Genomic DNA, 17418 nt, shown 5'->3' with positions numbered 1-17418 from the left:
AGAAAAACCCGAGGTCGCCCACTGTGGAACCCCAAGTGGGGGCAAAGATGAGGGACTTAATGCTGAGACCCCTCCAACCTCTCTCCTGCTCATCTCCTACAATGATAATTTTGACAAAAATAAAAACCTTAAGAATCTACTAAAAAGAAAAGAAACAACAAGCATAGTACCAATTTGGGGTAGTTTTTTTAATTTTTTTTTTTTAGCTTGCTTATTAACATTTCCGCCCACCTAAATTTCTCTCTGGCAAGAGAAAAGAAAGAGAAGCAGGACTATCTGTGGCCCCGAGTGGCATGCTGCAGACCGTGGAGAGCAGCCCAGGGGAAGGGGTATCAGAAGGTGGAAGAGACACCAGACAGTGAGGCAGGGGTGCAGCACCTGCTCCAGGGGACAGGGAGCACCGCTCGTGAGGGAGGCCGCTGGAACCGGGAACCTAGGCCTGCTGATATGACAACATTCTCCTGGTCAACAGCTACTCAGAAGCATCACCCTGAAATGTCCCTACTTCCTGAGCTGCCTTAGTCACGACAACTATCACCCGCTGTGAGAACAGCCATCCAAAAAGGCTCTGCATCCTGAACACACTGCTACGCTATGACCCTAAAACATAAAAAGAGGCTTACCTCAGGAGAGTTTTTAAACCTCTGATAGTTACTATCTCAAACCTTATCTGATGCGACTCACCTGAGTCCGCTTTCCTCTCTCCGGTTTGGTGAGTCGATCTAGCGGAGGAAATCGCCCCGCTCACTCAGTCAGCTCTGTCGATGTGTATCCCCACCGTGCAGGCCACCCTTCCGTACCACCCGTGTCACCCCCACCCCCCCAAGCAGGCCTGCCTGGCCTCTTACCTGCCGCTGCATTTCTTCAATCTGCCTTTGGGGGATGCTCTGCAAAATACCGCACACATCAGGTATCTTTTCTTCCGGGACAACCACAGACGCTCTAGAGAAGACACCAAAACAGTTTCTATACACCCAACGCTCTACACAAAGCACCTGGACAGACCTGTCCCGCTGCGTTCTCCCGAGCAGAAACAACACACCCGCACCCTCCTTCAGCCCGCATTCCCTCCGGCGAGTGGCTCCCCATCCTCTCCTCAGGGCCCCCCTTCTCAAAGGCCTTCGTTCTCTGGCCTGCTGCGTTTCCTCACCTCCCTCCATGCCACCCGTTACTCCAGCAAACCATGCTCTGCCCACCACGGGGCCTGTGGGTGTGAACTTCCTGCTCCCTGGTATACTCTTTAACTTCACTGCCTGCTCTGAACGAACAAGGACTTTCCTCATTTAGCTCCCTACTCAAAGCCATTCACTCACTCAGCACGTATTTACGGAGCCGCTATCACGTGCCAGGTGCTGGGATTACGACAGCGACCGAATCAGACAAGGGCTGGGGCTGGGCACCACGGGAACACCTGCGGGAGAGCATTCTAGGCAGAAGGCCCTGAGGAAGCAGCATGCTGGGAATGTTCTGGCAACAGCACGGAGGCCGGCGTGGCTGGAGTAAAGAAGATGGAGAAAACCAGGAGGTAAACAGGGGAGGGGGGCGAACAGCAAGCGCACGGGGCCTTGCAGGCTGTGGTAAGGACTCGGCTTTAACTGAGACAGAAAGCCATTAGAAGGTTTTAGGCAGAGCTGGCATGATCTGATTAAGTTCCAACGGGGCCATTCTGCCTAAAGTGCTGGAAGAAACTGCAGAAAGCAGGAGCAGAACGGCTGGAGACGGTCGCAAAATACAGTAGAAGAGCCGGGGAAAGTGGTGAGGACTTGCCCGCAGGTCAGACACATGGGTGAGGGAGACAGAGGGCTCAGCAACCACCCACCCGTCAGGGCATTTAGCAGGGTTTCCCATTTTATTTGTACCAATTAACTTATGAAAATCTGAAACCCGCTCCCCAGCAAGACTAGTCTGTTAGGACGGAAACCACGCCTGGTTCCACTCCCCAGCAGCCCCTGAGCACCTGGTACATTGTCTAGCACACATAGTTGGCACTTAGTAAATATTTGCTAAATAAGTGCACGATTCCTATTGTACAGATGGGAAAACTGAGGCTCAAAGAAAGAAAGAAACGATTTGGCAAGATCACAAAGCTAGCCAGGGACAGAGCTGGTTACCTGAACCCGGGCCTTCTGGCTCCGAATCCAGAGCCCTTCCACCACTTACCCATAAGGACAACTACCCAAGCCGGTCTGGATTCTCACAGGAGTATCTTTCCAGCCGTGGCTCAGGGTCACTGCCTCCATGAAGCCCTCACCAACTCCACTGCCGGCAGAGGTGTGCGCCTCCTCCTCGCGCTTCTCCTACCATCCCACCCAGCCCGGCTGCATCTCATCGCAGTAGTCGGTCACGGCTGGTTCACCTGTCTATCCTCCACCAGTAGGCTAGTGGCTTCCTGGAGGCAAGGTTTGACCGATCATCTTTGTATCCCCATACCTAACACAGTACCTCGCAAATAAAGGGCCTCAACAAATGTCTCCACGGATGCTTAAATGACTGGAGGTGGCTCAGCACTTCTCTTAAGATAAAAAGAATTACACAGCCTCGTCTTTCAGGCTGAATGAGGCTACCCCTCTGTGCTGGGCTTCCACTGCCCCCTGTGCAGGCATCTACAAGGCACTTATCACATGTTATTAGAACGCTTGGTTTGTTCCCCACTAGATCCCAGCCTCCTTAAGAGCAGAGACTGCATTATTCACAGGAGACTTTCCAATAACTATGAGATGAATCAGTGTACAGAAGAATGAATGTTACTTGCATTGTTCAAATACCTATGGTGATCAGACACGAACAGAAATATCAGAACAGGTGGGAGAGGAGAAAGTAATTAAGTATCTGAGGCGGAGTCAAGCTTGAGAGGTATACACAAAGGGAGCTAATTTTCAATAATCTTTAACTGCCAAAGTCCTGGGGAAATGAAACAACATGAGACCAGAGGGCTCTTCTGTCCATTACAGCCATAACCAAGCGGGACCCATGTTTGCCCTTCTGTGCCCTGGGAATGTCTCTAAGCTTTCACGCATGCGGCGGCACTCCCCCTCCAGCTAGTAACATCATGCAAACTCTGCAGAGTCTCTAGCACTTCACCACTGTGGCTGCAGATCACACCCACGGAGCTCTTAAGTGCAGCATTCCTTAAAGTCCTTCTGGTGACTATACTCTGCAGTTACAAGGGAGAACCACTGCTCTCGTCTTTGGTAAAAGCCCAGACAGTACGTATTTCAGGCTTTGTGGGCCATATCATCTCTGTCACAACTACTCAGCTCCGCCACGGCAGCATAGACACAGCCAGGGGATAATACGTGAGTGAATGGGTATGGCTGTGTTTCAATAAAACTTTATTTACAAAACCTGGCAGCTTCCCATATCTGGCCCAAAGGCCTCAGTTTGTGAACCTCTGCTCTAGACCAACAGACTAACTCTTCTGATGGAAAATACAGCAAAACAATCTGCAGGAGTAGTTCTCAAACCTAGGTAGGCATTACAATTACTGAGGGGGCTTTCAAAATCTAATGCACACAGAACCACTGGTGTGAAGTTTATTACAAGGTAACACTCACCTCTTCCAGTCCAGAACTTCAGAGAAAGGCAAAATATAGGAGTCTGCAATGACAACTGGGACACAGCCGGCGCGTAAAACGTCACTCAGTACCGCCTGGCCCAGCCGAGCACCACGAAGGACCACACAGAACGTGGCCTCCTGCGGGAACACAAGCAGAGGCAGGGGATCACAAACCAGTCTCGCTGACCCACTCTCTGGTCGCTGCAGACCATCATGTTCTCCTGAGGGCTGAAGCCAAGCGCTACTGAGACACCCTGACCGAAAACGCGAACAGATAAAGCTCACACCAGGGGAACTTGAAAAGCTCAACTGGCTGCAACGCTTGGTGCTTCCACTCTTCAGTGTCACCTCGATGCCGCTACTGGTGGCATCTGAAATGTCCAGAGCCAACGTCCAAGTCTTTTCTGGGCCCTCAGTGATGTGACCTCCCACAGCCGGGTTCCTTCCAGCCCCACACTACGCACGCACACCGAGGCACGGGGGCTGAGCATCACTTACGGCGCTTACCTCAGCCTACCTCACAGCAGAATTACTTGTCTGGGCATTTCAGGCTTTCTAGAGGACCCCCTAGAGGGAAGCTATCAACTCTCATCTTTCTACTCCTCATGGCACTGAGCAGTGTGCTCTGTACATAGAAGATATTCATTTCACGTATGCAGTGCCTTTGAAAACACGCAGATATGTTCTTCTTAGAACAATAAATCAAACAGAAAGCAAGTTTCTTCTCCCTTCCCTCCCTCAAGCCTAGTCAATGTGGGGAACGTTTCAGAAAATGAGAGACGTACAGGAGAACAAGCAGTTGTGACAGGTAAGCAAAAATAAGAAACGACCCTCTCTCCAACACTCGGTTTTTCCCAGTTTTTGCCTCTTCAGGAGGAAAAAAAAAAAAGATTAAAAAAAAAACCCCAAAACCCACTGTTTCATCTTTACAGCTAGAGAAAAGGAAAGTTCAGAAAAAAATGTAAAGAAACTCAATATGCCAAACTCCTCCAGGGATACATGAGAAAGCAGCAAGGGCTGAAGAAGAGAATCAGTCATGGCGCCTAGAGGTGCAGGTGGACAGCTCAGCCTGCCCTGAAGAGTCAGCATCCAGATGTGGACACACGTGCTGATAACCATTTTTCCTGTCTAGACAAAGGTTACTATAAATACTCCTGCTCACATCACCACTGTTATCAGTCAGACATTCCAGAGGCCACGCAGCACTTTCTCGGAGAGAAAGTATTTTAACAATCTCAGCATGGGCCAGTTCTCTTTGGAGATTTAAAAAAAAAAAAAAAGAATCACACCAGCTCCTTGCTATTTCTCCTTGAACTATTTTAAATATTTCAGGGAACAAAACTCACTTTCTCCTTTCCTAGCCCCCATGCCCTTGGAATGCCAAGCATCCTGCTTATGCTTAAAATATCCCCCAAAGGACTACTCTTACGCTCGAGTATGGAAATACTGCCATGCCCATGACTCAGGCGAAGGACATACTACCAGTAGGACATGCCGAGGGTGGCAAAACACCAACAGACAAAACAGTAACAAAAAACGAAAACCCTCCATTCCCAGCAAAAGTTGACTGCGGCCTCGTGGGCCCGCATGTCAGAGGCTCCAAGCTGCCACCTTGAAGAGGAGATGTCTCTGCATGGGCTTAGGAATACAGGGGGAAAAGTAAAACACGTTTGCCCACTGTCCATGTGACTTCTCCGCAAACCCATCGCAGTTGCGGTTCTGGAGGGTAACGGATGTCTGAAAGGGGCAGGAGTACTCAGAGGCCAAGCAGCTCTGCACAAACAGCAGACGCCAGACGCCGACGCACCTGAGGGCCCGCGTGGCTGGTAAAGAGCAGGACTACGTTCTCTTCTCCCCTTGGGTAATTCCCTGGCTGCTTGTGGGAAACAAGGCCTTTTGCTGGGGTGCGTGCTACTTCGAGGAAGGGACCTCTCCCGAGCCTGGCGGCTAAGGGCAGACACTCACCTGCAGCACCTGGGGGTAATCGTAGACCTGGTGCTCGCGGCAGCGCTTACGCACCCACAGGACACCCTCTGAGAGGTTGGTGCATTTATCCAGCACTAACACCGACTCCCCGTGTCTGGCCTGCAGGGCGTCCAGGTCTTCTCTGTACTCGGGGTGGATAGCCATCTGAGAGGACAGGAGGAAGTACCGCCGGGGACTGCAAGAGAGCAAGAAGCGTGACTGGAACATTGCCGCCGGCTCGCTGGTCAAGGTACAACAAACCCGGACGTTCAACTTAGGGCAGGGAGTGGGTTCTCACCGGACTTCACATCTCTCGATTTTCTGGGAAATCACGCTCTGCAGCATTGCTTAGGATTTACAGTATTATACACCATAGGAACGTAAGGTATGACTCAGTCACGTGCCATCATTAAAGATTTTATTGGGGAGAAGTTCTTCAGGTTTTGAGGAAATGCTTGTAATATGCCAAGCTTGGACAGCAAGCTATAAATATGTATGTGCGTGCGTGGACAAAGAGAGAAACCAACCGGCTGACTACTTGGAAGAAACATCAACGTGTTACCACCATTAGTTATATCTGAGGTCTCTAATCTGAAAAGGAACTGAGAGCTGGCTGATGGGCAGTACCGGTGGTAAAACCAGAAGAGGTGAAGGACTGCTTCTGGCTGCTGAATGGCCTCCTCAGGCTACGGAGACGCTTCAGGGAAGAGAGCCCCCATCCTCAAGGCCACCCGCACACAGGAAGACTGAATTGGTGTTGAGAACAACACGTGGAAAAAACTGCCTTCACCAAAGGAGGGAACCCAGTCTTAACATCTGGATAGCAAGGATGTCTAAGAGAAAATGGAGTGAAGAAAGCATTTCCATGGGTCTAGTGCCATTTAGATCTCCACAAGACAAACACACGAACACAAAGTTAGTAAGCCAGAAGTCGAGGGGGAGTTCTGGGGGGGACCAGATGGTAAGTAACTCTGCCCTGGAAGGCAAGATCCCCACAGGGCGGAGAGGTTACAGCTCATAAACTCTACACAGGCTGAGGGCCACTAGCAATCACCGTCAAAGAGATGAGTAATACAAAGCAGCTTCCAGCAAGAAGTGAAATACCCATCAGACCTCGAAGCAGTACTCACAGGGATCTACCCCGCACTGGTCTGCACCAGGGAAAGTTAATGCCATCAGACAAGCTGATACGAGTCCGCACATAAGAAAGGACCGAAACCTATATTGTGTGACCTCCAGCTCTCTCTCTTCCTTTTTCTTGCCTTGGGAGAAAGGAACGGTAAATTTTTTTTTTTTTTTTTAGTTTCTTAGACTTATTTGGGGGTTCTAGCTGGTGAACATCACCTTACCCATACATCCATAGCCAAAGAACAACCATTCTCTGACTGAAAAGGTCATCACGGTTTATCCAGCACTAAGCTTCAAGTCCCGAACACACTGAACAATGTGTGGAGAAGGGGAATGCTCCCCTTTCCAGCCAGCTCAGCTCCAGAAACTCCAGAAAACACAGCAACACACCCCACAGCCAGATGGCCTGCAAATCCTCAGGACCCTTTCTTCTGGTAATTCCTTTAAGCGGCTGAACTACAAGCAAAAGGTACTTCCCTGCCACGGTTAAGAAAGAAAGAGATGTGCACACTCTCCAAAACCTCACTGTCTAACAGCAAGTAGCCACATGAGGCCATTTAAATTAAACTTAAAATTCAGTTCCTCTCACACCAGCCACATTTCAAATTCTCAATGGCCATATGAAAGGTAGGGGGTACCTAACAGCAGAAATACAGATGGTCTCCCACCGCGGAAAGGTCTGTTTGATAGAGCTGTCCTTGATGGGTCATTCAGACCCAGACCACAGGGTAAAGGTAAGTGGAGATAAGAAAGACATGGAGTAGCAACCCATCGGGGAGTCAGTTTGGATCAGCTGTACAGATGGGTTCCTCTCATGCTGGGCAACTTTCCCCTAAATTACAATTTACTGAACAATATGCTGAATATTTATAGCTAAAAGCAGTCCTTCTAGACACTGAAATAGACTCTTGGATTCTATTCCCAGCCCTGAGCCTCAATAATTTTTCTTATGTAAAAACATTAGTTTACAGAGGGATGACTTGGTGATGGAAAGATCACACATAAGAGCACTTGCAGATCATCTCGAAGCGAATACCATCTCCCTTCAAAGTATTTCTGTAATCAGGGCGCCGGGTGGCTCAGTCGTTAAGCATCTGCCTTCGGCTCAGGTCATGATCCCAGGGTCCTGGGATCGAGTCCCACATTGGGCTCCCTGCTCAGCGGGAAGCCTGCTTCTCCCTCTCCCACTCCCCCTGCTTGTGTTCCCTCTCTCGTTGTGTCTCTCTATATCAAATAAATAAAATATTTAAAAAAAATTTGTGTAGTCAAACTTGTCTCTTTAAACAAGAGAAAGACTTATAGGCAAACTCACAAGACAAGCAGGGTTTAAAACCACCTTAACAATGAAAGCTATTTGGAAATGAAATAGACTGGGTTTGGTTTTTATTTTTTATTTCAAATCAGAAAACTTCTCATTAACAAGTTATAATGAAATCAGCCATGCGTCAAGTTAGGGCTGAATGACCTTTAAAGGTCTTTCCAATTCCTAAGACATTGGTTCTATGATGGATCTCATGGGGCACTGGTATTTGCTGGATGTTTCTGGAAACCTTCTGTTTAAGTAGAGCTGCAACCATAAAACTGGCGATGCTCTACGCTGTCTAGAATAAGAACAGACATGCCAGTACCCAAGAGGGTGTCCACGCAGAAGGGCGCAGAGTGTTGGAGTTCCAGAGAGAAAAGAGTGGTACTGCATGGCGTGGGTGGGGACAGAAATGGCCCACCCAGAGTGTGGATGCCTTTTGAGGATGAAGGATTCTACTTGGGAAAGATCTGGGAGTTGGCCCAGTGCAGGGTGTGAGAGCCCTGAAAGGGTACCCAAGGTTTCAGCACTGGGGGCAGGGGTAAAAGTAGCATGGCAACCCAGCGGGATGCTGGAGAACAAGTGCGGTTGGGAGGTCATGTGAGAATCCCAGGGCAGAGTGTTAGAGCCCGGACAGGCTGAGAAAGATGCCGTGTCGTGGGGAGGGTGAGAGCAATGGTACCAGCGCCCCAGTGTGGTGAGCAGCGGGAGCACAATGTGGGGGAGTCAGAGTCTGAGTGGGGGTGATGGAGGCAGGGGCAACACAGTGCAAGAGGGTTGAGCAAGTAAGCAAAACTACTGAGGATAAATGGGAGCCAGATTTCTCACTGTCAGAGAACGGAGCTACAAATATGCAAAGGGAGAAAACCAGAATGCTCCTGTGGTGCTGGATGGATTTGCAGATGGTGATATGAATGCATGGTTCTCAATGCACACAGATAATATAGAGACTATCCATCTACACAGATACAGAAATAAATACAGATGTTCATGTGCAATGCTCGAAGAAGTTCCTGAGTAAAGGACTCCGGTCGAGTTTCACCGTTGAGAAACAAAGTTCTATTTCAGATATTCGGTCGCCAGGATCCCTGGATCCCTGGATCCCTACTCTACCATTACTCCATTTTCAGCATAAATGTGCAGATGTGCACAAGAGTCTAGAAACATTCCCCCTGCTTGCATGCTGGTTCTCCCTGACCTGACAGATGGCTGATGGAGTGTGCCCATTTTAGCTTTAAGCAAACAAAATTGTAAGGTGGATTTGTTTTTCTTTTAAGGACTAAAATTACTAGCTAGGACTTTCATGTTTCCTCCCAGCAGTGCTGAAACCGAAGTTTAAGTAAAATCATGCTGAGAACTTGAAGTCTCCCTCAATAGGAACAGTGGTAAACTCCCAATTTAGTTCCTCGTAGAGACAATGACAAGAATTCCAGCTGAGACCAGCACAGCTGTGAGAACAAGCTATCAATAGCAACAACCCTCAGCTTCCCATTGAAAAAATATTGAGAGAGATTTAAGATAAAAATAAAAACCAAGCTCTCACTACTCTCTGTAGCCCTCAAGAGATGTGGGAATTCCCTCACAAAGCAACTCTCACAAAGCGCAACAAATCCAAAGCACGGCCATCAGGTCACCCACCCGGCCTCCTCCCAAGTCCCTGGAAAGGGTCAGGAGTCTGGAGTCTGTTTTTGCCCTTTTTTTTTTCTTCTTCTTCTTCTTGTTTTTTTGTTTCTGTTAGAGAGAAGGGAGTGTTGCTTATAAGAGAAACACCAAAACTTCAGGGCCAAACTGCAGGCTGGAGGGAAGTGGAGTGTGGGTCCAGCTGAGTTGTAGAAATCCACCAACTGGCCAGCAGAGGGAGCATGGTGCCCCAGGCAGCCTTTAGCTGTCTTCCCCGTCCTGGTAGGCTGACTCTTCCTCTGGCTAGTTATTGGATGCAGAACCTCAGAGCCTGAGACCTTAAGTGATCTAGCTAGAGATCTTCATTTCAGGCTAATTATACATAAAAACTAGGGAGATTAAGTTACTAAGAAAATACCACCACTATGGCAGTTTAAATCTTTAAAAGAAACTGCCTGAAAATAATTTTTACTGTTCAGAGGCGGTTTGTTCTTCTCTGTTTTACTGAATCTTTTCTTTTCAGTAGGTATTTTCCCTAGGTCAAACCTGAAGGGAAGGAAGAGTCCTGAAGCAACACAAGAGAGCTAGATTATACTAGAGAGATTAGGTAAGAAAGGGGGTAGAGTTTAAGCACTCTTAAGAAAGAAAGGCCCAGAAAAAAAAAAAAGAAAGAAAGAAAGGCCCAGAGGCAGCCAAGCTGAAGAGACAGCCCTGACCCTCCCCCCTCCCTCCCCCGCAGCACTGGGGCCATGGGGAGCCCACAATTCTCTGTTGTGCCCTGGGCACCGCAGAGGTTTCGTGGCACCCCTGGCCTCCACCCTCTAGATGCCAGGAGCACCCTGTGCAGAACAGAGCGAACACACCAGGTCTGACCGCTCTCCTCTGAGAGGCTGGCTCTTGGCTGGTGTATGGGAACTTCAGTTTTAGGGGAGTTCCTAGCCTCCCCAGAACTGATAAGAGTGGCTTCCTGTGCCCAAACTGTCTGTACAAACAATATGGCTTATGTTGAACACTCACTTTCCTCCTGGAAATCTGAAATGTTGGCACATGCCCAGCAGAGCCTACGCATGTGATTAGCTCCCGATGAAAACTGGGGGCACAGAGTCTCTAACGAGTCCCCTGGTAAGCAATATTTCATGCATGTTGTCACCACTCGCTGCTGGGGGAATTAAGCACATCCTGTGTGACTGTGTGACATCACTGGGACAGGACCTTTGATGCCTGCGCCCAGTTTCCTTGGACTTCACCCCGTGTACCTTTTCTCTTTGCTGACTGTGCTTTGTCTCCTTTTGCAACAATAAATCATAGCCATGAGTGTGACTATATACTGAGTCCTGAGCTTCTTGGCAAATCATCGAAACTGGAGGTGGTCTTGGGGACCCGACACACACACACACCCTAACTCACAACAGTCAAAAAAGGCTCCGTATATTGCCAAATGTCCCTGGGGAGATAAAATCAACCCCCTCCCATGTTGAGAACCACCAGCCTAGCTAGGCTTGGTCCAAACAGGCCTTCAATAAAGGGTTGATCTGAACTGCAGTGAACTGAATTAAACAATTTCCAGAACAACTTCAGGGGAAAAAAAAGCAGAAGGTTAAAAAACAACTTTCAAAAATCACACAACTGATTTAAATTTAAGTAAATGTTCACAGAAGCAGCAAGTAGAGAAATAAAATCTTTTTTCTAAGTTTAACTGACTTTTCTCCACTATTACAGTTTTATAATACCTATTATAATGTATTTATATTACATTATAATATCTATTATATCTAATGCTATGTAAATATGCCAAATTAAGATCCTAGATATGTGACAGAAACTTGTACCACCCCAAAGGGTACCAGCTGGGCACACTGACACAGATCACCCTTTCTCATTACAGAAATCTAGTCTCAAAACAGCACTGGGGCTAAAATTAACAAGTGAGGAAACAACAAATGTTGGTGAGGATGCAGAGAAAGGGGTACCCTCCTACACTGTTGCTGGGAATGCAAGCTGGTACAGCCACTCTGGAAAACAGTATGGAGGTTCCTCAAAAAGTTGAAAAAAGAGCAATTGCACTACTGGGTATTTTATCCAAAGGATACAAAAATACTGATTTGAAGGGGCACATGTACCCCAATGTTTATAGCAGCAATGTCTACAATAGCCAAACTATGGAAAAAGCCTGGATGTCCATCGACAGATGAATGGATAAAGAAGATGTGGTATATACAGAGAATGGAATATTACTCAGCCATCAAAAAAAATGAAATCCTTCCATTTGCAACAACATGGATGGAACTAGAAGGTATTACACTGAATGAAGTAAGTCAATCAGAGAAAGAAAATTATATGATCTCACTCATATGTGGAATTTGAGAAACAAAACAGAGGAGCATAGGGGAAGGGAGGGAAAAATAAAACAAGACACAATCAGAGAGGGAGACAAACCATAAGAGACTCTTAACTATAGGAAACAAACTGTTGCTGGAGTGGAGGAGGGTGGGAGAGATGGGGTGGTTGGGGAGGGTATGTGCTATGGTGAGTGCTGTGAATTGTGTAAGGCTGATGAATCACTGAACTCTACCTGTGAAACTAATAATACACTATATGTTAATTAATTGAATTTAAATTTTAAAAATTTTAATTAAAAAAAACACAGCATTGAACCATATCCTTTTCTCCAGTCTCCTCTGTAAGAATTATTTTGTATTTTCATCTTGATGATGATCAAAAAAAATTAGCTCATATTTAATGATAAATACTGCTAAGAGTTTTTCAATGTCCAAGTTTGTATTTAGTGGGCTAATAGGAAGAGAGGAAGACTTAAAATGTAAATCATGTATAAGTACAGTAAAATGCTAATTGCAGAACCTAAGTGATGGGCATACACATATTCACTATGCTGTCAAATTTTTTAAACACTGCTGCCTGGCTTTAAGATTGTCATAACAAAATGGTGAGGAGAAATATGAATCAGGCATCTGTACCAGATGAAGATAAATGATGTCACAATATGCCAAAGGGAAGCTTCCTAGTCAAACAGAAAAAGTGGTAGAGAGAAGTATATCATCACCCCACTGGCAAACCCCATAGGCATGCCAAACCCCCAAAACCTTAATTAACTTTACACTCACCTTAAAAGACACAATCCAGTTTCAAAGAAAAAGCCTCAGCTATATTGTTAATGTGAATATTATTAGTTTTGTAGATTTGTTTGCATTTAATTTGTAAATCTGTTTTAATTTTGAATTCCTATAAGCACAAAGAGTTTAAATTGTTTTTTATCTGTACTTATTCCAGTTGCATTATTTAAAAAGTAATCAAGATGCAAGGGACCTTGAATAGACCAAAACAAACAAAAAACAAAACCTTAAAAAAAGAACAAAGTTGGAGGACACACATTACCAAATTTCAAAACTTACTATAAAACTACAGTCATCAAGACAGCGGGGGAGCGCCTGGGTGGCTCAGTTGTTAAGCGTCTGCCTTTGGCTCAGGTCATGATCCCAGGGTCCTGGGATTGAGCCCTGCATCAGGCTCCCGTCTCTGCGGGAAGCCTGCTTCTCCCTCTCCCACTCCCCCTGCTTGTGTTCCCTCTCTCGCTGTCTCTCTCTCCATCAAATAAATAAATAAAATCTTTAAAAAAAAAAAAAAAAGACAGCGTGGTACTGGCATAAGGATAGACATATAGACCAATGGAACAGAATTGGGAGTCCAGAAATAAGCCTAAATACCTATGGCCAGTTGATTTTCAACAAGAATGCCAACATCATTCAATGGGAAAAGAACAGTCTTTTCAACAAGTGTTGCTAAGACAACTGGATATCCACATGTAAAAGAATGAAGTTAGACCCCTACCTCACACCATATATTAAAATTAACTCAAAATAGGGGTGCCTGGATCGCTCAGTTGGTTAAGTGTCCGACTATTGGTTTCGGCTCAGGTCACAATTTCATGGGTTGTGAGCTCGAGCCCCACATCAGGCTCTGTGCTCAGCAGGGAGTCTGCCTGAAGAGTCTCTTCTCCCTCTGCCCCTCCCCCGACTCCTGTTCTCTCTTTTTCTAAAATAAATAAATTTTTTTTAAAAATCAACTCAAGGGGCACCTGGGTGGCTCAGTCATTAAGCGTCTGCCTTCGACTCAGGTCACGATCCCAGGGTCCTGGGATCGAGCCCCGCATCAGGCTCCCTGCTCTGTGGGAAGCCTGCTTCTCCCTCTCCCACTCCCCCTGCTTGTGTTCCCTCTCTCGCTGTGTCTCTCTCTGTCAAATAAATAAAAAAAAAATTAAAAAATTAAAAATTAAAAATAAATAAAAATAAAAATAAACTCAAAATAGACCAAAAACCAAAATGTAAGAGCTAAAATTATAAAATTCTAAGAAACCACAGGTTTAAATTTTGTGATCTTGGATTAGTCAAGGATTTCTTATGTATGACACCCAAAGTACAAGCAGCCAAAGGAAAAATAGATAAATCAGACTTCATCAAAAGAAGAAACTTTTGTGCATCAAAGGACACCATCAAGATAGTGAAAAGACAACCTACAGGATGGGAGAAAATATCTGCAAATCATATATCTGATATGCGTCTAGTAAGTAAAATATATAAAGAATCCTTAGAACTCAACAAAAACAAAACCCAATATAAAAAAAAAAAAATGGGTAGATGACAAATAGCCAAAGCAACCTGAAAAAGAAAAACAAAACTGGAGGCATCACAATTCTGGACTTTAAGCTCTATTACAAAGCTGTAGTCAGTCACCAAGACAGTATGGTACTGGCACAAAAAACAGACACACTAGAACAGAATAGAAAACCCAGAAATGGACCCACAACTCTATGGCCAACTCATCCTTGAAAAGCAGAAAAGAATATCCAATGGAAAAGACAGTCTCTTCAACAAACGGTGTTGGGAAAACTGTACAGCAACATGCAGAAGAATGAAATTGGACTGCTTTCTTACACCATACACAAAAATAAATTCAAAATGGATGAAAGACCTAAATGTCAGACAGGAATCTATCAAAATCTTAGAGGAGAACACAGGCAGCAAACTCTTAGATCTTGGCCATAGCAACTTCTTACTGGACACGTCATCGGAGGCAAGGGAAACAAAAGCAAAAATGAGCTACTGGGCCTTCATCAAGATAAAAAGCTTCTGCACAGCAAAGGAAACAATCAACAAACTAAAAGCAACCTATAGAATGGGAGAAGATATTTGCAAACAACATATCCAATAAAGGGTTAGTATCCAAAATCTATAAAGAACTTATCAAACTCAACACCCAAAAAACAAAAAATCCAGTCAAGAAATGGATAGAAGACATGAACAGACATTTCTCCAAAGACGACACAGAAACGGCTCTCTCTCTCTCTCTCTCTTCCTAAAATAAATAAATAAATCTTTAAAAAATAAAAAATAAATGAACCCACTGGAGTATATACTTTGAAAGAGTAAATTTTATGGTAAATCAATTATATCTCAATTTAAAAAATAACAAAATAACAAAAGAAAAAGTCAACTCTGGGAGTCCATTAACAGAAAAATCCAGAAAGTTGACCTAGGCAGTAAGTTCATGAACTATTCAGTCTTTCTTTGTATTTGCCTAACGGCAGAAAAATGTTTCAATCTCCCCTTATCTAAATAACAAAATCTGCTACATCTAAAATAAGTTCCAGAATTTGGTCACCAGGCTACAAAGTACAACACACTCTGATTTCTCAAAGAATCCATAAAGGCATCCAAGGGGAAGTTTGGGATGCTTTGCAAACTATTTCCTTAAGACTCATTTCTGAGACCAAATCCTATGTGTGGATTTTTAAATCTCACCCTCTATGATATTTCTAGTGTGGCAATATACAAATCAGTCACCTTCATAAGTGAGCACATGGCACACAAGAATACTACCATTATCATCACATTTGTTTAAAGTTTATTGAGATTCTCACTGTGAATTAGCACAATTTTAAACAGACTACATCAAAAAAGGCTAGACAAAATGCCCTACACATCCAAGCTGTCAGCTCTTCTCGTTTATTCACTCACATGTCAACAATATGAACCCATATGCGACAGACACAGCGAACATGGCAGTTAAAAAACAGACCTGGGGGGCACCTGGGTGGCTTAGTCGGTAAAGTGTCTACCTTCAGCTCGGGTCGTGATCCCAGGGTCCTGAGATCGAGTCCTGCGTTGAGTTCCCTGCTCAGCGGGGAGTCTCCTTCTCCCTCTCCCTCTGCCCCTACTCCTGCTCGTGCTGTCTCTCTCTCTCTCAAATAAATAAATAAAATCTTAAAATAAATAAATAAATAAATAAAATAAAAACAGAAAAACAGACCTGGCACCAGCCTCACTGCAAAATCCACAATCCCAAGCAGAGAAGCTGTGAGCAAGTCATAACAACACAGCCCAGTGACTGGTACAGTAGGAGAAGTGGAGGCTGCTATGGGGGCATAAAACAGAAGAACCACTCCGGGGGCCTAGGAAAGTGCCCCTAGAGTGAGAGATACTCAAGTTCAAACCTAAAGGACAGGCAGGTCATCAGTCTGATGAAAATGAGGAAGAAGACTTCCAGACCATGGAAAGTATTTGCAGCCCCCGCAAAAAATTGAAAGAGCAATGCTCATTCTAAAAACTAAAAGGGGAAAAAAAAAAAAACAACCTAGAGATGGAAAGAGTAGTCACGTGCCAGAGGGTCGTGAAAGACATTTAAGGGGTTTGGGCTTTATCCGAAGGGAAATGGGAAATCACTAACAATCAGGTTGTGGGGCAGCAAGACTAGAGGCAAGGAAACCCAACAGGGGCCCGTTTCCAGGATCCAAGGGAGAGATGACAGTAAGCTGGTATGCGGGGGGCGGCGGGGGGTGGGCAGAGGAGATGGAAAAGTAGGCAGATCTAAGAAATATTCAGGAGGGACAATCAACAGGACTTACTCTTCTGGTACAGGAAGTAAGGGAGAGGAAGGAATTAAGGACACCAAAGGGATTCCAGATCTGGAAAGCTGGGTAGACAGCACTGTACATTCACTGAGCCAGAGAAAACTGAAGGATAAACAGGGGTGGGGTGGGGTGGGGAGGATGGCAGACTCCCAGCCCCTGGCCTGTCACCAAGGCTTCGGTTCCTGGGACACCCAGCATGCAGAACCTCATCAGCATCTCACAGCACACCTGGCTGAGCTGAATGCCCCTTACCCTGGTCCCTTCTCCGGAAGGTCCACCTCCGCTGACAGTGGACTGTAGACAGGAATGCTGACATCATAGCCTTGCCGGTAAGTCCACGTAGAAAAGCCACCACCAGCCAACAGAGCCCTGAAAGCAAAGGATTTTGTCAAACAATGAGAAAGAAAGGTCTTCATTCTGATAAGCTCGTGGGAAGGGATAGGAGTAACTGGGTCAACAGTAATATCAACAAAGGCCTGTTTCCTGAGTCACTTGTCTCTGAAGACACTGTGCTCAATGTTTCACAGTCACACCTCCTGGACATCGATCCCTGAGTTAGCAGCCTTCTTCTGGGGTCCTAAGTGCTCTTTCCTTCTTTTCCATTTTTTTAAAACACATCACAGCCCAGAGGCTACCCTGTGAACAGCCCCTCTGCTACCTTGTTCAGATTCCATTCACCTCTCCCCAAAGTCCTACCTCGTTCCGCCACACTCACACCAGCAAGAACAGACAACAGGTCTGCACAGGAAGCCTGCTGAGACAGTCGCTCACCGACCCTCTGGCCCGAATCTTAGGTGACAATGGGCACAGAAAGCAGTGGGGACAGCAAAGTATCTCACCCCGTGCTGCGCACGCCCCAGCCTCTCTGCAATGCCCACCCCGGCAGGTCCCTCCGTGTTGTCCCAGAGCTGCGTGTGGATC

General features: G+C 45.9%; 1 protein-coding gene across 4 annotated transcripts in view; it reads right to left on the bottom strand.

Annotated features, from left to right (window-relative positions):
* Positions 1-17418, bottom strand: part of EXT2 (exostosin glycosyltransferase 2) — a 133226-nt gene that overhangs the window by 99273 nt on the left and 16535 nt on the right. For all 4 annotated transcript variants that reach the window (XM_035012606.1, XM_035012607.1, XM_035012604.1 and 1 more), the window contains exons 4-7: positions 16750-16866; positions 5522-5717; positions 3555-3694; positions 849-942 (exon numbers count right to left, since the gene is read on the bottom strand). In XM_035012606.1, coding sequence (XP_034868497.1) covers positions 849-942; positions 3555-3694; positions 5522-5717; positions 16750-16866 — 547 coding nt within the window. The remainder of the gene's footprint in view (positions 1-848; positions 943-3554; positions 3695-5521; positions 5718-16749; positions 16867-17418) is intronic.

This window comes from Mirounga leonina, unplaced genomic scaffold (assembly GCF_011800145.1).
Source record: "Mirounga leonina isolate KUSES-001 unplaced genomic scaffold, KU_Mleo_1.0 Mir_166, whole genome shotgun sequence".
Classification (NCBI taxonomy): domain Eukaryota; kingdom Metazoa; phylum Chordata; class Mammalia; order Carnivora; family Phocidae; genus Mirounga; species Mirounga leonina.
This window is presented reverse-complemented; position numbering and strand designations above follow the sequence as displayed.